Here is a 21,802-nt window from a genome sequence, read left to right as displayed (position 1 = left end):
CAGAACCACTGGACCCCTCAGACCTCAGTGACAGAATGCAAAACAGTATAAACGCACCGTTTCAAGTGGAAGCCAGACCCAAAGACGGCGTATTGTGATTTCACTTATATGATATTCCAGAAAAGGCAAAACTGCTGGGATGGTAGACAAGTCGATGGTTGCCTGGCAGGGGAACTGCAAAGGGGTACTGGTAATTTTGGAGGGGATGATAGAACTGTTCTGTATCTTGATTGTGGTAGGTATGTAAGTCTGTGTTGGTCAGAATCCATAGAACTGTACACGAAATGGGTGATCTTCATTATATGCAAAAAAAAAAATCTAACTGATAGCATCAGGAAAGCCTTCATATGGTTTAATTTGCCCAAGTCTTGAAAGCTTTGAAGGCATCCCCCTGTGGATGGTAGGGAGAAGCTCCTTCCAGGCAAAGAGAACAGGATTTGCAAAGACTGGGAGGGAGTGAACAGTCCTGTGTGTTCTTGGAAGGTCGGAAGCCGGAAGTTGTAAAGTGGAGGAGGTGACTGAAAGGCAGTGCTGGAGAAGCAGGCTGGAGCTGGGTTGTGCAAGGACTCGTGTTTGGTAAAACATGGACTTGGATTGTTTTTCCCCTTCAGCGGTTTTCTTACAAACTCTCTCATGGTTTGGGCTGCTGTACAGTGCCACAGAAATTCTCCTGAAGTTCAGAGTCCAGAAGTCTGAGATCAGGCTGAGATATGGGGGGCCCCCTTTGTGGGCTGCAGACTGCTGACTCCTCATCATGTCCTCACGTGGGCGGAGAGCAGGGAGAGGAGTCAGGCTGTCTTGTGACTCTTGGAAAAGTGCCAGCCCCATTCGTGGGGGCTCCTCCTGTGTGACTTCATCTCACCCTCATTACCCAGAGGCCCCACCTCCTACTGCCATCATACTGGGGGACAAGGATCCCAATATGCCTTTTGAGGGATACAGTCATTCAGTCTGTAACAGCTGGGAAAATGAAGAGCTTTAATCAGGGGAAAGACTTAGTTTTCATCTGAAGCATCTGCTCTGGCAGGCCGGGGTACCACCCGTGGGAAGATTGAGACCAGGAGGGGATTTATCAGATCATTAGGCAGGACACAAAGAAGTCCTGGGCCAAGACCAGAGCAGTGGATGCAAGATGGGGGGCAAACTCTAGGAAATGGTGACACCCAGATGACAAAGGTGAAGAAAAGGGGAATCTAAGGGGGACATTGGAGTTTCTGTGCTTGGAGGCATCCAAAAAGAACTGGGTTTGAAGTTTATATAGAGAGAGGATTTTTATCAGTTTGGATTATAGTAAGTTGCTCTATAACTTGAAAAACTTGAGTAGATTTTTCATTCTAATACTATATGCATTGTACCCAGATAATGAGTAGGCTGTCACAGTAGGGTGAGAGTGACATGAGTTGGAACCCAGAAAGCCAGGGTGGTGAGGAGTCTGAATAAGGTGACTGTGTGCCCACGTGCCCTGTCCCCCCGAATCTCACTGAGCACTGTCACTTCTGTATGACTCGCCGCTGCGTCAGATTTGTACGTCCGCTGGAGGAGAAATTTAGGGAGGACAGAGGTACCAGACTAGGGCTGGGTACAGCTTCAAGATGAAGATCTTTCATTAGGAGGGAGGTGGCCGTAGAAGCGGGTGGAGAGCCAAGTGTGCAAGGAGCCTTTGCCGTGGATGACACAGGTCAGAGCAGCCACAGAAATAGTGAGGGGGAAGCTGACTTCTCTCCAACCCTGCATTTCAGAGAGTCTCATTCCCCTCCCCTGCTGTGGCTTCTGTGATCTGTGTTGGCTCCTGGCTTGCTTGTCTGGTCCCCGACTGGTCCTGCCCACGTGTCTGTTTTGCTGTTCTATGCTATCTGCCCAGACTGTTTCATCTGGGGGGTGTTCTTTTAGATTTTAATAAATGTTTATTGGATTTTAAGTTTTGTCAGAATGAAAAATATTCGTCTTTTCAGTTGATATTGTACTCAAGCCAAACAAGCTCAGCATCTGTACACGGCAGGGGGGACACAAATATTCAAGTTCAACATTGTAAGTATGAACCTGGACCATTTTTAAACCCCACCTTGATCCCATGTGTTTCAGCCCGAGAGGAAGTTTGGCGTGGTGGTGGTCGGCGTCGGCAGAGCTGGCTCCGTACGGATCCGGGACCTGCGGAGTCCACACGCTTCCTCAGCGTTCCTGAACCTCATTGGCTTCGTGTCCAGGTGGCTTTGCCTTGTGCCCTGTAATTCCCCGGGAGCTGGGTGCAATGGATTAGGGTTCTCCAGACCCCAGAGAAAGCAAGCCAGCTCTGGGGTCATTCCAGGGAACTGTGCAGGGTCAGCTCCACAAGATCTCAGATGGGTCTGGGAACTAAATAGTGCTGGCCCTGCAACTGGGATGTGCAGTGAGTCATCCTATAGGGGACTGCAAAGGCAGAGGCGGGGAAGGTGAGCACAGGGCCTGACGGTGACAGGAGGGGCACAGTGAACACACGTGGGCTGGCCTGAAAGAACACTTTAGGTGTGTTCCATCAGTTAACTATGACAGCCTTCCCAGGGCCCTGGGCTTTGCAAGCCTGACCAGTTATTTGACATCAATGCCAATATCAACCTACTTGACAGATCCAGAAGCTGAACCGCAGAGAGGTTAAGTAATTTGCCCTATGTCACCCAGCTGGAGAAATGGAAGAGCTGGTCAATGGTGCACGTCTATCCAATTCCAAAGCCCGGCTTTTAAACACCATGTATTCATTTCCCCTTTGATAATTCCGAACCCTGCTTTTAAGGATTATCATTTGTCTCCTGTAACTCAGCCAAAACCTAACTTTAACTGTGTTTCTTCTTCCCTTACTCACCCTCAGCTCCTCCTTGACCCCCACCACTTCCACACACACTACTTAACAAAACTCACACCATGTAACATCAGTTATCAGCAGTCATTGTGAACCTGAGGTAGGCCCTATATCAGCCCAGGCTTTGGGGCAGAGAGCAAGTCAGGCAGGTCTCTGCTCTTGAGTGCTTTAGAGAAATCACCTAAATGTCAGTACTTAGACCAGCGTAAGTAACCATCATGATGGTCCATGTAGAAGTTCTTTCATATTTTAATTTATGGGACCTGCCTTCTTCCAGTTTGCCTGTCTCAGAACCTAGCCCTTCCTTAAGGACTTAGAGTGAATTTGGGGGCACAGAGGCAACCCAGAAGTGCTGGCAACCTGCCCTTGGTCAGTCTCCCCTCGCAGGAGGAAGGGAGCAGCACAGATGGGAGACTCGATATCACGATTAGCAGCTCCCCCTGCTCCCCTGCCTGCATTTGGGATCTCACGTACAAGGGCTCCGGGCTGAAGCGGGGCTTCTGCTTCCCCATCAGCCCTCCTCTGCAAGCTGGAGCCACGCCTGACCTACCCAGGTCCCGTAGGATGGCCCTTCCTCTCGCTTTACCACCCCTCTGCTGTTATCACACTGTCCCCTCGCCACATGCTCTGTTCCTCACAACCTACCTGCTAAGACCTGTCACCTCCCCAGGAATCCTCTTCTGAAACCCTGAACTGGGTGTTCCTTGCCTTCCTGGAATCTCCCACTTGTAGCCCTGGCACAGCATTCCCCTGGTTATTTTTATGTGGCCATGCTGCATGGCATGTGGGATCTTAGTCCCCAACCAGGCACCAAACCCGTGCCTCCTGCATTGGAAGCACAGAGTTTTAGCCACTGAACCACCAGGGAAGACCCCGCCTCCTGTTATTCTTGTGTTGTAGTTATGTAGTCTCTTCCTCCCTCTACCAGACCAAGCTTGCTAGAAGCTGAGGACTTTAGTTCATTCCCCACTGTTGCAGAATCCAGTAATCAAGAAACCAAGCACCACCCTTGGAGAATTGGAGAGCTCAGGTTTATTATGCCGGTGAGCCCGAAAGAGTCAACACTACAAGCTCTGAGCCCCGAATAAAGGGGTTACAGAGTTTTATAGACAGACTATAGTAGGCAAATCTAGCGGCTAATAGGGTGGTTTAAGGGGTTTCGTGAGCGTGGGAACAGCAGTCAAGATGGGGAGAGGGATGCTTGATCTTTACATGGACAGGCATGATTAAGCAGGTTTGCAGGGTTGGGCAATTGAAAACAGCAGGACAAGGGTGAGTGAGATAAGCTCCAGTTCCTAGTGTTGTAAGTCTTTCTGAGACTACGTGACCTATGTGATCCAGACTTTGCAAGGAGCAAGCTGAGTTACAGAGGCAGAACGAGCAGGAGGTTATGTAAAATTTTAACCTTTCCTCTTCACCACAGCTTCCCTACTGGGAAGGCACAGGGAGGCAAGCAAGAGGCATTGGTCAGACCAAGCAGTGCAGATGGGGTGGCCCCCACAGGAAAGAACCTACCAGAATGTTTTTCAGCAGCCAAACTCCCCCAGCTGCCCTCCGGCTGCTGCCACTCAAGGGGGCTCTGTGCTGCCCCCAAGCCTCCTGCCAACTGCCCCGTTTCCTCTGTGACAACCTTTGTTGGAGGATTGCTCCTCTGCTCCAGCCTCGGCCCCAGGGCAGCATGCAGCCAGCACTCTCAGCTGTTCTAAAGCAGGGGTCCTTACTGTGTGGGAGTCAGAAGGCTCAAGCTCCTGTCCTGCCTCTACTGCAGTTAGCTGTGGAGCCCCTGCCTCTCTGGGCTTTGTCAGCTCGGCTATAAAGGAGGCAGTGGCGCCCGCCTTCTGCTGGACGGACACAAGGCCGTGATGTACGTGAAGGAGCTCAAAGCCACACAGCACTGTGCCCCTCAGAGGTGTTAGTGTGTTGGATCTGGAGTAGGTTTGACAGTCCTAGTGTCTGGCCGAGTGCTTGGAGCTGGCAGTGACCATAGAGATTACTTCTTATGAGATAACAGGAGATCCGTTCTTTTTATTTTAGAGATGACATAAATTCAAAGGCTCCCACATCATACAGGCTGTTAGCGGTGGTATCAGCACTTAATGCCAGTTCCCCAATTTCTTACTCTGTGTTGGAGGCTCTGTTTCTTACTTTGTGCTGGAAGTGCCCTGGAAATGAGATGGAAGAAATTGCTTTCTTCATTTCCAAAAACTGATCACCAGGACATTGTTGGGAGCTGGGGAGCAGGATGACACTCATTTATTCTCAGCCGATGTTCTGCCTGCTTTGAGTTCCACTTGTCTGTTCTTCTCAAACAGACGAGAGCTGGGGAGCATTGACGAGGTACCGCAAATTTCTCTGGAAGATGCTCTTTCCAGTCAAGAGGTCGAGGTTGCTTTTATCTGCAGTGAGAGCTCCAGCCACGAGGACTACATCAGGTGGGTGTTCAAGTCCTCTCCTTGCACAGTAGTACAGGATGGTGAAAATGCCTGGGCTAGCATCTTACACAGGGATCTTAATAATCAGTGGGATGGATCCAGGACTTTAAAAAATTATCATAAAAATGTTAACTCTCAATATGGGTTATAAAGGTATAAGGACATGAAAAATATAGTAGAACTAATATTTAGTTCACCATAATTAAAAACATTAGACACATAAAGAATTAAAGTGCCTTATTTCATTGTAAAAATTTTATTGAGAGTAGTTTAACTAGTGCCTACCTTCTTAGAATCTGCCTACAATGTGGGAGACCTGGGTTTGATCCCTGGGTTGGGAAGATCTCCTGGAGAAGGGAAAGGCTACCCACTCCAGTATTCTGGCCTGGAGAATTCCATGGACAGAGGAGCCTAGCAGGCTATAATCCACCGGCCACAGAGGCAGACACGACTGAGCGACCGACATTTGCCTTCTTCTCAGCGTATAACTTAGGATATGGAGCCAATGTCTTTTTTGTGCCTTGGAGAAATGCCATAGTTCTTTCAGCTTCCAACATTTTATCCTTTGTACTTTAAACAACATGAAATCTCTCTGAAAATATCTCTAGGAGTTCTTTAATAGGAAGTGTTTTTTGCCATGAGATGATTAAGGAAATAGTGGTGGCCTGGAAGATCATGGCATCCGGTCCCATCACTTCATGGGAAATAGATGGGGAAACAGTGTCAGACTTTATCTTTTTGGGCTCCAAAATCACTGCAGATGGTGACTGCAGCCATGAAATTAAAAGACGCTTACTCCTTGGAAGAAAAGTTATGACCAACCTAGATAGCATATTCAAAAGCAGAGACATTACTTTGCCGACTAAGGTCCGTCTAGTCAAGGCTATGGTTTTTCCAGTGGTCATGTATGGATGTGAGAGTTGGACTGTGAAGAAGGCTGAGTGCCGAAGAATTGATGCTTTTGAACTGTGGTGTCGGAGAAGACTCTTGAGAGTCCTTTGGACTGCAAGGAGATCCAACCAGGCCATTCTGAAGGAGATCAACCCTGGGATTTCTTTGGAAGGAATGATGCTAAAGCTGAAACTCCAGTACTTTGGCCACCTCATGCGAAGAGTTGACTCATTGGAAAAGACTCTGATGCTGGGAGGGATTGGGGGCAGGAGGAGAAGGGGACGACCGAGGATGAGATGGCTGGATGGCATCACTGACTCTATGGACGTGAGTCTGAGTGAACTCCAGGAGATGGTGATGGACAGGGAGGCCTGGCGTGCTGCGATTCATGGGGTCACAAAGAGTTGGGCATGACTGAGCGACTGAACTGAACTGAACTGAAGATTGGGGAGGTCGCATTATATTCATAGAGTAAGAGAAATGAAATGTTTCCCCCACACATACCCTACCCCCGCCCCACCTTTGAATGCAAAGCGTAGAGCTCTCCAGGCATTTGGTGGAATGGAGCCTGGAAGGAAGAGCCCCATGGAAGACCTGGCAGCTAACAAGGCAGTGCCACCTGCCCCTAGAGCTCAGCTTTCCGTTTAGGTCCTGACATTAAACTGCAGCTACTTCCACAGTGTGGTTGCCCAGAAGTCAGCTGCTCTCTCTCTATTACACTCACTCTAAATGTGGACAGAAGCGCCTTTATGTGGAGCCCCTTAACCTTCTTTGGCACCAGAGAAGACCTGAACGAAGTAATCATATAATTCCCATACTTATCAGTGTTTGTCCCCTAGAATATCTGGCGCATAAAAACTGAACTTCTGAGCACAGCACTCTGGGTCCTTCCCTTACATCAGACTCCCAGCTCCTCTTAGGACCTCGTTTCTCTCTCTCTCTCCCCTCCCCTGCCACACAGAAATGCTGAAATTCACACCATGTCTCAATGGACAAAGCCTTATAAATGCCCAAGCCCCTGCCTGTGCTGCTTATCATGAAACACCCTCATCCCCTGGCACCTGGAAAATGCCTGTTTACATTTCAAGACCCAGTTCAGAGCCTTAGTGAAATGTTTTCCAGTTGCCTCAGACAGAGCTGGCTGCCACAAGTTTTGTAGTCTTTATTTATAGCTGTCATGTGGTAATGGAGCTATTAGAGGTGATAGAGGGCAATGGCACCCCACTCCAGTACTCTTGCCTGGAAAATCCCATGGACAGAGGAGCCTGGTAGGCTGCAGTCCATGGGGTCGCAAAGAGTCGGACACGACTGAACAACTTCACTTTCACTTTTCACTTTCATGCATTGGAGAAGGAAATGGCAACCCACTCCAGTATTCTTGCCTAGAGAATCCCAGGAATCGGGGAGCCTGGTGGGCTGCCGTCTATGGGGTCACACAGAGTTGGACACGACTGAAGCAGCTTAGCAGAGGTGATAGAATTCCAGTTGAGCTATTTCAAATCCTAAAACATGATGCTGTGAAAGTGTTGTATTCAATCTGCCAGCAAATTTGGAAAACTCAGCAGTGGCCACAGGACTAGAAAAGGTGAGTTTTCATTCCAATCCCAAAGAAAGGCAATGCCGAAGAATGTTCAGACTACCACACAATTGCACTCATCTCACACGCTAGTAAAGTAATGCTCAAAATTCTCCAAGCCAGGCTTCAATAGTACATGAACTGTGAACTTCCAGATGTTCAAGCTGGATTTAGAAAAGGCAGAGGAACCAGAGATCAAATTGCCAATATCCGTTGGACCATTGAAAAAGTGAGAAAGTTCCAGAAAAACTTCAACTTATGCTTTATTGACTATGCCAAAGCCTTTGACTGTGTGGATCACAGCGAACTGTGGGAAATTCTTAACGAGATGGGAATACCAGACCACCTGACCTGCCTCCTGAGAAATCTGTATGCAGGTCAAGAAGCAACAGTTAGAACTGGACATGGAACAACAGACTGGTTCCAAATTGGGAAAGGAGTACATCAAGGCTGTATAATGTCACCCTGCTTATTTAATTTATATGCAGAGTACATCATGAGAAACACTGGGCTGGATGAAGCACAAGCTAGAATCAAGATTGCTGGAAGAAATATCAATAACCTCAGATGTGCAGATGACACCACCCTTATGGCAGAAAGTGAAAAAGAACTAAAAAGCCTCTTGATGAAAATATAAGAGGAGGGTGAAAAGTTGGCTTAAAACTCAACATTTGGAAAACTAAGATCATGGTATCTAGTCCCATCATTTCATGGCAAATAGATGGGGAAACAGTAGAAACAGTAACAGACTTTATTTGGGCGGGGGGCTCCAAAATCACTGTAGATGGTGACTGCAGCCATGAAATTAAGACGCTTACTCCTTGGAAGAAAAGTTATGACCAACCTAGACAGCATATTAAGAAGCAGAGACATTACTTTGTCAGCAAAGGTCCATCTAGTCAAGGCTATGATTTTTCTAGTAGTCATGTATGGATATGAGAGTTGGATGATAACGAAAGCTGAGCGCTGAAGAATTGATGCTTTTGAAATGTGGTGTTGGAGAAGACTCTTGAGAGTCCCTTGGACTGCAAGGAGATCCAACCAGTCCATCCTAAAGGAAATCAGTCCTGAATATTCAGTGGAAGGACTGATGCTGAAGCTGAAACTCTAATACTTTGGCCACCTGATGCAAAGAACTGACTCATTTGAAAAGACCCTGATGCTGGGAAAGATTAAAGGCAGGAGGAGAAGGGGACAACAGAGGATGAGATGGTTGGATGGCATCACTGACTTCATGGACATGAGTTTGAGTAAGCTTCAGGAGTTGGTGATGGACAGAAAGGCCTGGCATGCTGCAGTCCAAGGGTTGCAAAGAGTTGGACATGACTGAGCGACTTTCAGTCGCTGCCCAAGGACTGCAGCACACCAGGCCTCCCTGTCCATCACCAACTCCCAGAGTTGGGAACTGTCTGTGGTAATAGACAATTTACCTGTTGACACGGCTGTATTTCTCCTCCAGAATAACTGGTAAATAGTACCTGGTTGGATATGTCAGTGGATGAATGGGTGAATGTTCAAGTGAGCACACAACTAGAAAGCCTTTCTCTTACTGCTTAATAGAAAACAGCATGAGGTGCAGTTCATCCTCCCCATCCCCTGGCCCTGACTCTCGTCTGCATTCTGTCATGACACATTTACCCGGAGACTTGTGTGCATTTTTCACAGTCTGTCCTGCAGGGTACTTAAGCAAAGTTTAATTGAAGTGCATTTTATCTGTATTTATCCCTCTTTTCCAAAGGCAATTCCTGAATGCTGGAAAGCATGTCCTTGTGGAATACCCCATGACACTGTCTTGGGTGGCAGCTAAGGACCTGTGGGAGTTGGCCGAGCAGAAAGGTGATGTATGTTCTGTGCATCTGGAGTGTACACCCTCTTACTAAGAATTCCTGCCTCTAAGACTTCTGTGGTACCATCTTCATGCCTTAGAAACAACCCTGTGTCAGATATGTTACTGGCCCAGGGGCTCCCAGCCCAGCCCCCATACTGTAGGCACATAAAGCGCGGGGGTGGGAGTGTGTTTGTGGAGGAACAACGGGGCAGAGGGATGGGTGGGAATTTGCAGACTTTTGTTCGACTTACCAGCTTCTTTCAGTCTAATGAAAAATATGAATTAGCTTCCACTTATGCTAATATTATATTATCTTGCTTTTCTTCATGTGACACTGGTATTGCTAATGGAAAAGTGCCTAGATTAGGGTAATTGATTGTCTGATGTGCACAGTTTATAGTTTTTGTTTTTTCTCAAGAGGAGCACTGTTTATTAATACTGGGAACTTGGAAACTCTTCTAAGCATATGTTATTTTGCTTAATTCTCTTAGAAATCCTTGGAGGTAGGTATTTTCTCTAGCTTATGTATAGGAATCCATGGCTCACAGAAGTCAAAAATTTTCTACCAGAAATGGAGCATAACCTTCAAAAACTGTATACCTGTAATTTATATAATATTGTACATCTACTGTACTTTTAAAAAAAGTTTTGTACCAGGTCACAAAGCTAGTAATGTGACCACTAAATGAGAGGTGGAGATTTGATTTCAATCCTTTTGGGCTCTGAAGTCCACACTTTTTCCTCTGAGGCTTGCTGAACACCACAACTAGAGAGAAGCCCACACGCCACCACTAAGACCTGATGCAGTCAAATATAAAGAAATATTTTTTAAAAGGCATGTAGTCCAATGGAATAGAATAGAGAGCCCAGAAACAAACCCTTGTGTATATAGATGGTCAAGTGATCTTTGACGAGGGTCTCTGAGATCACACAATGGAGGAAATGGACAGTCTCTTTAACAGAAAGTGCTGGGAGAGATGGATAGCCACATGCAAAAGAATGAAGTTGTACCTTTACCTTATACCATTTTAACTCATATAGCCCTAAATGTCAGGTGTAAAACTATAAAAACTCCTGGAAGAAAATGTAGGGAAAAGCTTCTGGACATCGGCCATGGCAGTGATTTTTTTCTGGATGTGACACTCAGAGTACAGGCAACAAAAGCAAAAGTAGACATGGGATTTTGCACTAAACTAAAAAAAGCTTCTGCACAACAAAGGAGACAGTCAACAGAGTGACAAGGCAACCTACAGAATGGGAGGATGAGTTTGCAAATCAGGTACCTGATAAGGGTTGATACCCAGATTATATAAAGAGCTCTTAACACTCAACAAAAACAATAAATAACCTGATTTTAAAATACACAAAGAACCTGAATAGGTACTTCTCCTTCCAAAGAAGATTTACAAATGGTCAACAAGCATACAATAAAGATGCTCATTGTCACTAATGATTATCGCACTGGAGAAAGGTCTTAAGAGTACACTAAATGTGGGAAATATTTTATGAGCAAAATCTGTTTGAACACTGGAGAATTCACCCTAGAGAAAGGCATAAATGTACAGGGAATTTGCAATTTCCTTGTTCAGCATGGGGTCACTGGAGGAAACTGAGGGGCCATCGGTCTGAATTGAATCTCACTTCCAAGTGCTTCTGAGAGCAGCCTGAGTTTTTTCCTTACTCAAACTAGAGATTATAGAGTATTGAGGCACTGTTGAAGGGCATGTATTTCTCAAGTCTAAAAGAACCATACTTTGTGATGGCCACATTTCTTTGAGCTTTTGTTGCTGTTTGCAAGACCACTGGATCCAGGGAAACGATAATTGGTACAGAAACTTACACGGCAGCTGGTAAAGAATCCACCTGCCAATGCAGGAAACGCAAGATGCAAGTTCGCTCCCTGGGTTGGGAAAATCTCCTGGAGAAGGAAATGGCAACTCGCGCCAGTATTCTTGCCTGGAAAATTCCATGGACAGAGGAGCCTGGTGGGCTACAGTCCACTGGGCCACAGAGAGTTGGACACAGCTGAGCAACTGAGCACACATCACTAAGGATTAAAGGAATGCAAAGCAAAACCGCATTGAAATATCTCCTCAAACCCATGAAGACAGCCACTATTTAAAAAAAAAAAAAAAACGAAACTGGGACTTCCCTTTTGGTCCAGTAGTTAAGACTCCAAGCTTCTATGCAGGGGGCACAGGTTTGATCCCTGGCAAGGGAACTAAGATCCCACGTACGGCCAAAACAGAACAAAAAAAACGAAACAAAACAACAAATGCCGGTGAGAGTATGGAGAAATTAATTACAGCCCTTGTGCCCTATTGGTGGGAATATAATATGGTTCAGCCACTCTGGAAAACTGTATGGAAATTTCTGAAAAATTTATAAATAGAATTACCGTATGATCCAGCAATCCCAGTTCTGGGTATAAACTGAAAAGACTTTAAAGGATTTGGAAGAGATATTTGCACACTCTGGTTCATAGCACATTATTCACAATAACAAGAAGTGGAAACAACTCAGATGTCCATTGATGAATGAATGGATAAAGAAAATGTGGTGAATATATACAATGGAATATTATTCAGCCTTAAGGAAGACGTGAATCTTGTCACAAGCTACAACATGGAAGAATCTTGACAATATTATGGTAAGTAAAATTGATGCTTTTGAACTGTGGTGTTGGAGAAGACTCTTGAGAGTCCCTTGGACTGCAAGGAGATCCAACCAGGCCATTCTGAAGGAGATCAACCCTGGGATTTCTTTGGAAGGAATGATGCTAAAGCTGAAACTCCAGTCCTTTGGCCACCTCATGCGAAGAGTTGACTCATTGGAAAAGACTCTGATGCTGGGAGGGATTGGGGGCAGGAGGAGAAGGGGACAACAGAGGATGAGATGGCTGGATGGCATCACAGACTCAATGGACGTGAGTCTGAGTGAACTCCAGGAGATGGTGATGGACAGGGAGGCCTGGCGTGCATGGGGTCGCAAAAAGTCGGACACGACTGAGCAACTGAACTGAACTGAACTGAATATAAGCTAGTCACAAAGAGATTATATGAAGTATCTAGAATAGTTAAATTTGTAGAAACAGAAAATAGAAGGATGGCTGCTAGGGAGTGGTGTCGAGGAACAGAGGGAGTTATTTTAGTTGGGTACAAAATTTCAGTTTTGCAAAGTGAAAAAGTTCTAAAGATCTTTTGTACAACAGTGTCCTTATAGTTAACACTACTGGACTATAGACTGAAAATTGGTCAGTAAGGTAAATTTTATATTATACGTCTTACTACAATTTTTTAAAAAACTAAATAAATTTAGAAGAATCAGAGCAATCAAAATTGAAGAGAGGATTTGACCTCAAGTGGAATGTTGATGCACAATAATTAGAAAGCCCCAAATGCAACATCATTAATTTAACAATTTGGGCAAGTCAAAATATGTATCAAAGAGTAGTAAAAAGTTCAGATCTTTTGTAAACCTAATTTTACAGAAATACATTAAAAAATTATTTTGTACAGAAGTGTACATGCCAACATTTTAAGAGCAAAAATTGGCACACAAATTCAGTATTCAAAAGAAAATGGTTAGTGGTTAATTATGGTATTTTCATCTGATGAATACTATTCAGGCTCTAAAAGTCATAGATTCTTACTGTCATAAAAAAGGTACATGATACATGACTAAATACAAAACAGTTACAGAACTACATGTGGTATCACTTTAAAACAAATACAGATGTGTGGACAATTTGTTTTGATAGTGGTTATTTCTTGGTAGTGGTATTTTGGATCATTTTATTTACTATCTATTTTTCTTTATTTTTCATGTTTCCTATAATGAGCATAATTTGTTTTAGTAATATGAAATAATACATTTTTAAAAATTGTTAAGAAGGTGCTAAATTGTATATATAGTATAGCCCCCCAAAACCAAAACAAATTTTAAAAAGTTACACATAATTTGGACAGATCACTAGAGAAATTTAAATATTTAATGTAAAGAAAAAAAATTAAGATATATTAAAAGCTCTCCATAGAAAGAGAAAATAAATTTATGTTGTATTGCTTCTGCTGGTAGGGGGTAGAATTATAGAGATGGAGATCTCATCTTCATACAAGAAAGAGTTTTCTAAGAATCATAACTGTTCCGACATATTTACCCAGGACGCCATAGAAAATAGTTTCAGCATTGGGTATCAATAGTTTACTACTGCTTGGTTAAGAGTACCGTTTGCATTTTAAATATCACAAATAGAATGGAAAATCATATTTTTGTTTTCATGGGCACACATAAAATCAATCAATCAGATGGGATAGCTTGCCAAGTCTGACATATTTAAATAACAAGTGAGATAAGCTTTTCTAGCACTTGAATCGGTGGTTAAACTAGTTACAAATCATGAACCCTATGACACAAGAATTTCTGAGAAGTACGTTTTATTTCTTCTACAAAAGTAGCTCTGAACAGGCTAACACCAAAGCCACTGAAAAAATTGAATAATAATTCTGGTGTTCATCTGATTATCTGAGTTTTTGTAATTTGAGACAGAATTTCCTTGTGATAAATTCAGAGATTTTAAGTGCAGAGTTAAATGAATTTGGACAGAGTATATATACCCATGTAATGATTACTCCAGTCAAGATATAGAACATTTTTATTATTCCCTAGTGCCCAGAAAGTTCCCTAGTGCCCATGTCCTGTCGGTGATTTATACCCACAGTAACATTGATTATCTACTATCAAACTACCTTTCTGATTATCTCCCAGCTAGGATCTGAGATCTTTCCTGTATTGCTTAAACATCAGTGTCAACATCATGTCACATATACAGGAGGGGGAAAAAAAGCAAATGAAACAAAATGGCAACAATGATTAACTGGTAGCATTCTGAATGGTTTCATTTTTTTCTTTAGGCTCTTTCACGTTTTCTCAATTTTCTACAATGACATGAATTTACATTTATAATTTAAAAATAATTTTGTTTCCACCGTATGGTCACAATCATGAAAAATAATTCACAGCAGAATGACAAAAGGGAAATAAACCAATATCTTAGTAGTGGTTCTTTCTGGTAAACAGGATCATGGTATTTTTACTTCTCATTTTCCTCCCAAATTTAAAAACACTTATTATTTCTAAGATAGACAAAACACCCTATTTTGAAAGATGAGGCCAAAATGGTTCTTGAGAATTTCATAAATTACTAGTTATTTTAGAAAGCTGCTGAAATATGTGTGAGAAAATGAATGAGTTGAGACTTCAAGTCATTAATTGCAAGCTGCCCTTTCATTTTCTCCTAAGACGTTCTTATTTCATAATCCATGACTGTTTCTGGCTTGCTCTCATATTTTTGTTGCTATCACTATTTGTTTTGTTGAAGATTATTTCTTTGAAATAATGACAGACTTACAGAAGAGTAGTAAATATAATACAGTACAGAGAACTACTTTTTCTTGAATCATATAAGAATAGGTTGCCCAGCTGATCCCCTAATAATTTCATGTGTATATCCTACAAATAACACAGTTGATGATAACTGCCTTTTTCACTCCATCCTTGTCATGACAGGGAAAGTCTTGCATGAGGAGCATGTTGAACTCTTGATGGAGGAGTTTGCATTCCTGAAGAAAGAAGTGGTGGGGAAGAACCTGCTGAAAGGGTCTCTCCTCTTCACAGGTCAGTCCTTGGCGAGATCACAGGTCATATGTAACTGGTGAGGCAGGGTGGGGTGAGGTGGGGAGGCTGAGTTCTTTCCTAGCTCTCTAGGATGGGAACTTGGATTCATTTCTGCCAAAGAGTCTCTGTGGGCCAATTTAATTTTCCCAAATAGCCACAGACAATAAAAATATCTATTTTGCTTCTTTCCTCAAATGAGATTTGATTGCTTGGTGGGCCTTGGGTAAAATATGTGTTAGAAATCTGAAGCACATTTATACTTTTGGCCCAGTCGATTAGACAGAAGCTTCTCTCATGAAATCCTGACGAATTGGAGATTATATTCTACAGATTAAAAATGAAAGCTCTCTTTTAAAAAGGACTGAGAAAAAGGTTCCTTGGAGAAGAGAATATTTTTATACTTCTCTATGCAGCAAATAGAATATGCATAGTCCCTTCCTTCCTCCAACAAGTTATCAGAACAGTAGCTACAGCCAAAATATCCAGTCTACTATATATTCAGCTATTTATGTTGGTCTTTCTGGGAGCACCTCCATTAGCAGTAGAAAATGAACAACCTGGAGTTTCCAGCTCTGCAGTCTCCTTTGGGCGGATTTCTTAGATTTGTCTGTACCCTAAGGCATTAGCAGTAGGAAATTAACAAGCTAGAGCCTCCAGCTCTGCACCCTAAAGCATCTGGGCCACCATTCCCGAGGACTTGCATTACAGGAAGGAAAGTGTGACATTGTTAAGTGGGAAAACCATTCATCTCTAATCTCATTTCAGAATCCATCTTCATCCTTTATTTTATTCCTTTTTGTATGTTTTAAACTCTTTTATTTTTTTCCTTTACAATACTGTATTGGTTTTGCCATACATCAACATGAATCCACCACAGGTGTACATAAGTTCCCACTCCTGAACCCCCCTCCCACCTCCCTCCCCATACCATCCCTCTGGGTTATCCCAGTGCACCAGCCCCAAGCATCCTGTATCCTGCATCAAACCTAGACTGGCGATTCGTTTCTTACACGATATTATACATGTTTCAATGCCATTCTCCCAAATCATCCCGCCCTCTCCCTCTCCCTCTCCCACAGAATCCAAAAGTCTGTTCTGTACATCTGCGTCTCTTTTGCTGTCTCACATACAGGGTTATTGTTACCATCTTTCTAAATTCCATATATATGTGTTAGTATACTGTATTGGTGTTTTTCTTTCTGGCTTACTTCACTCTGTATAATAGGCTCTAGTTTCATCTACCTCATTAGAACTGATTCAAATGTATTCTTTTTAATGGCTGAGTAATACTCCATTGTGTATATGTACCACAGCTTTCTTATCCATTCATCTGCTGATGGACATCTAGGTTGCTTCCATGTCCTGGCTATTATAAACAGTGCTGCGATGAACACTGGGGTACACGTGTCTCTTTCAGTTCTGGTTTCCTTGGTGTGTATGCCCAGCAGTGGGATTGCTGGGTCATAAGGCAGTTCTATTTCCAGTTTTTTGAGGATTCTCCACACTGTTCTCCATAGTGGCTGTACTAGTTTCCTACCAACAGTGTAAGAGGGTTCCCTTTTCTCCACACCCTCTCCAGCATTTATTGCTTGCAGACTTTTGGATCGAGGCCATTCTGACTGGTGTGAAATGGTACCTCATTGTGGTCTTGATTTGCATTTCTCTGATAATGAGTGATGTTGAGCATCTTTTCATGTGTTTGTTAGCCATCTGCATGTCTTCTTTGGAGAAATGTCTATTTAGTTCTTTGGGCCATTTTTTGATTGGGTCATTTATTTTTCTGGAATTGAGCTGCATGAGTTGCTTGTATATTTTTGAGATTAGTTGTTGGTCAGTTGCTTCATTTGCTATTATTTTCTCCCATTCCGAAGGCTGTCTTTTCACCTTGCTTATAGTTTCCTTTGTTGTGCAGAAGCTTTTAATTTTAATTAGGTCCCATTTGTTTATTTTTGCTTTTATTTCCAATATTCTGGGAGGTGAGTCATAGAGGATCCTGCTGTGATTTATATCAGAGAGTGTTTTGCCTATGTTCTCCTCTAGGAGTTTTATAGTTTCTGGTCTTACATTTAGATCTTTAATCAATTTTGAGTTTATTTTTGTGTATGGTGTTAGAAAGTGTTCTAGTTTCATGCTTTTACAAGTGGTTGACCAGTTTTCCCAGTACCACCTGTTAAAAAGATTGTCTTTAATCCATTGTATATTCTTGCCTCCTTTGTCGAAGATAAGGTGTCCATAGGTGCGTGGATTTATCTCTGGGCTTTCTATTTTGTTCCATTGATCTATATTTCTGTCTTTGTGCCAGTACCATACTGTCTTGATGACTGTGGCTTTGTATGTTTTAAACTCTTTATTGCTTCCCTGGTGGTTCAGAGGTTAAAGCATCTGCCCGCAATGCGGGGGACCTGGGTTCGATCCCTGGGTCAGGAAGATCCCCTGGAGAAAGAAATGGCAACCCACTCCAGTATTCTTGCCTGGAGAATCCCATGGATGGAGGAGCCTGGTGGGCTGCAGTCCACAGGGTCGCAAAGACTGAGTGACTTCACTTCATGGACACGACTGAGTGACTTCACTTCACATAGCCATTTAACAATGTGTGATAGTTACAGGTGGACAGCAAAGAAACTCAGTCATACATATACATGTATCCATTCTCCCCCAAACTCCCCTCCCATCCAGGCTGCCATAACACTGAGTAGAGTTCCCTGTGCTGTACAGTAGGACTTTGCTGGTTATTTATTTTAAATATAGCGGAGTGTACATGTCGATCCCAAATACCCTAACTATCTCATCCCTACTCTCTTCCCCACTGTAGAAGTTCATTCTCCAAGGATGAGATCCATCTTCATCCTTTAAAATGACCATCTAATGAGCATTGTGGCAACAAATAATAACCATCAATCTGCACAATGAATTGTGCTAAGTATGTGACACGTATTATTTCATGTTAATTCATAGGATAATCCCATAAAGTGGGTATTCATTACCCCTGTCATACAGATTTTTTTTAATGAAGCTCAGAGGTGGGTAGCTTCACAAAGTTGACCCAACAGTTATGACTTTGGGGCTCAGATTTGTGCCAGCTGCTCAGTCCTCTGCAAAGAGAAGGAGCAGACAGTGACCAGCCCAGAGGGAGCTGTGTTTCCTGTGTAAATTTGACACTTAGGTCCTAGTGATTTCAAACCATGTAATCTATGAAACTTACAGTCTTGGTTTGCTAGTATTTACCTTTTTATTTGATTTGCTTGTGATCTTCTTTAGAACATACTCATAATTATGAGTTGTTTTAAGTCAGTATCAAGTTACAAGAAATCTGTGGTTTAAAGATCAGTGTAACAGATATGACATCTTATAAATTGAAGTTATGTTTAAAATTTAGACTGGGAACAGAGAGGAGTAACATCTTGACCAGGTTTCTCACCCAGATCCTCTTTGGAATGTACTGTTGTACCTGAGATGATAGATATTGAAGTCTAAGAATATACCACTGTATCAATTATCTTGATATTGATGTAGTCTATAGGTATTACTGTTTTCTTCACAGCTATCACTATTCCTTCGCCCTCTTATAATTTACACAGTTATATATTTATAGAATATAGGCTTGCAGGACTAAAATATGTTAATTCTTTTACTTCAAGTTACTAAGAGAATATATATGTATATGTGTACCACATATATATGTGTATATATATATATATATTTGTGTGTGTATATATATATATGTTTGTGTGTATATATATATACACGCATACACACACAACATATACATGTTAGAAGCCTGAAACATTTTTATTTCCCTGTGGGCCAGATAACCTGCAATTTCCAATGAAATATTTTATTTTACCAACAAACTGAGTTTCAGAAGCAGGAGCAAAGGGAGACGTTTCTCTGAAAGTCTCCATGAGAATCATCTCGCATACCCCCGCTATGAGGCAAGGTTGTGTGTTCTGACCCCCAGCCACATCTGTTGGCTCCCTGTCACCCCCCAATCATCAGCCTTTCCCCTCCAGCCCCCGACTTGTCTGTGTTTCCCCACAGCTGCCCCACTGGAAGAAGAGCGGTTTGGCTTCCCTGCATTCAGTGGCATCTCTCGCCTGACCTGGCTGGTCTCCCTCTTCGGGGAGCTTTCTCTCGTGTCTGCCACTTTGGAAGAGCGAAAGGAAGACCAGTATATGAAGATGACCGTGTGCTTGGAGACAGAGAACAAAAGGTAGGTCGGGATAAGCTGTGAGGAGGGGGCAATATAAGGACATCCTTGTGTGTTCATGAGGGAGAATTCGGGGAAACCCAGGGACCTAGACCCCCACCCTGACTCCAGAAGAGCCATCTGCTTCTGCAGTGGGACAGGTGCTGAAATCTTACTTATGTTGCTTCACACCTTCCTCCTAGTCACCCCATAAGGTTAAGAGAAGCATACAGATCTGATATGTTAGATATGTTTAGATCAGAAGAGCCGCTGAATGGCTCACAATTAAATAATCTGGAAGTCAGAAGGCCTTACAGAGGAGGAACACTCTAGTAATGAAGATGCCCCTAGGAGCTCCCTTGGACTTGAGGCATCCAATTCTAATTTTCCCTATGGGAGCCCTGGAGAAGGAAATGGCAACCCACTCCAGTATTCTTGCCTGGAGAATTTCATGAACAGAGGAGCCTGGTGGGCTACAGTCCCTGGGGTCGCAAAGAGTCAGACATGACTGAGCGACTCAGACACACAACACACAGATATAAGCAGGTTGCTTAAGCCACACAGTGAACAATATCAGATATAGGAGCAGAAGTCCAGTTACATCTGTGACCTGCATTCATTCCAACATTTTATTGTGAAAGTTGCAGGCACTGGTAAAGTTGAAAGAACTCTGCAGTGAGCATCTGTACAGCTACCACCTAGATCTTGCCATTAATATTGTACTCAGCTTGCCTGTATCATGCCCAGCTCTTTACCAGCTTTATCACATCATACTGTTGTAATGTTCCCCAAATACTGATTCTTTATTCTCCATACCAAGTCTTTTTTTTTTTTTTTTTTTCATTTAAAAATGTTCGAGACTTTAAAATAGTACAAAGATGTTCAGGTTGACTATAAGATCATACTAAGGTGGTATCTGTTGGTTCCTCCATTGCTAAAGCCTCCATTTGATCCTGGTTCATTACACACCCTGATAATTCTTCCAGTTGGGTAGTAGTGATACTCATTGATTCCCAGCATCTTCCATAAACTGCCGCACGTCCATAAATGACAGAAAACACAATGCCAGAAATAATCACTAAATGTTTTCAGATTTTACCTGAATATCCTTGATGTGTTGTTTTTCGAAACCAAGTCCTCTTGGTCCATTTGGGAAACCAACATCATGATGGGACCCATCTTGTACGAAATGCAGCTCTTTCACCAGCAGACAACCCTTCAAGATAAAAAGCTTCATAACAAGCCTTTAAAACATTAGGAGCCTCTGCGAGTTGTTTGCAGACACAATTCCTTAAGTTAGAGCCGCCTTCTAACAACATAGTGGAACAGAGCAGAGCTGCAGCAGGGGTTGAGGAGGTGGGGAGGCATGATGTTGAAAGGTCACAGTAAAAGGACCAGTGAGACCAGGGTCACTGCCTGAAGCCCTGTTGCACAAAGTGCTAGTATTTGCTAACGTTTACTGAGTTCTTGCCAATGTGCCAGGGCCTAGCGCTTTTACAAGAAGTTTCTCATATAATGTTTATACCAACTGTCTGGAACGGGCATTATTATGATCACTTGGGAAATTATGATCACCCAAGACTCAGAGAGGTTAAAAAACTCGCCAAGGGCACACAGCTAATAAATGATTATGTGAGAATCATGCTCAAGCAGCCTGTCTGCAGTCCTCGAATGATCACACCTTCTCCTCCACAATGCACAGGAAGGGCACAAAAAAGGAATATCATCGAAAACACATCAGGCCTTATCTTTACCTCATCCTTACCTATCAGTGAAGTAGGTATCGTTAGCCTCAGGCCCCAGATCATCCAGGAGAACCCAGTGCTGCTCACTTCCAAGCCTGTGTTCTTTCCATTTTACTAGCAGTTTCCAAACTTTGTAAAAATAAGCATTCAAACACTTTTTCAACCCAAACCTGTATAGAAGAGGTGCACATTTCAGTTCTCTTGTTGAAGCTGGTTGGTAGGGCTGGGACCAGAGCCAGGTGCACCCCCCACCCCCTCGTCCTGTTAGAAGAACACAGTTAGAAATTGCCACCTCTGCAGTGCTTGAGACACGTGCTGTCTAGAGGAATGTGGCTGTGGGTGTACACCTTCCTGTGGAAGGTGAGAAGTAAGAAGCATTTTTGCAGGTAGTCAGAGCTCAGGCTGGTAAATGCAGATATTTGCAAGTGGAGGTTTCCAGAGAGGACCAGAGGAGCCATCTGAGTCCAAGCTTGTGGTTTGGGTTGGGATGCCTAGAGCTAAGAGCTGTCCAAGCCCAGAACATGGGTGGGCCCAGGGCCACCTTTAGCTCCTCTCTAATTGACAGTAAAGTCCCAACAGCTGATGTCCTCACTTAAATATGTGAACAGGGAGACTCCCCCTGATGGTTCGTAGTT

General features: G+C 43.3%; 1 protein-coding gene across 1 annotated transcript in view; it reads left to right on the top strand.

The window, feature by feature from the left end:
- Window positions 1-21,802, top strand: part of BLVRA (biliverdin reductase A) — a 52,119-nt gene that overhangs the window by 26,220 nt on the left and 4,097 nt on the right. The window contains exons 3-7 of the mRNA XM_040259865.1: window positions 2,083-2,204; window positions 5,146-5,265; window positions 9,471-9,568; window positions 15,129-15,236; window positions 19,275-19,446. Of these exons, the coding sequence (XP_040115799.1) occupies window positions 2,083-2,204; window positions 5,146-5,265; window positions 9,471-9,568; window positions 15,129-15,236; window positions 19,275-19,446 (620 nt within the window). The remainder of the gene's footprint in view (window positions 1-2,082; window positions 2,205-5,145; window positions 5,266-9,470; window positions 9,569-15,128; window positions 15,237-19,274; window positions 19,447-21,802) is intronic.

Source organism: Oryx dammah, unplaced genomic scaffold (genome assembly GCF_014754425.2).
Source record: "Oryx dammah isolate SB20612 unplaced genomic scaffold, SCBI_Odam_1.1 HiC_scaffold_18, whole genome shotgun sequence".
Lineage (NCBI taxonomy): Eukaryota > Metazoa > Chordata > Mammalia > Artiodactyla > Bovidae > Oryx > Oryx dammah.
Note: the sequence above shows the minus strand (reverse complement) of the source record. Positions and strands in the feature narration are given on the sequence as shown.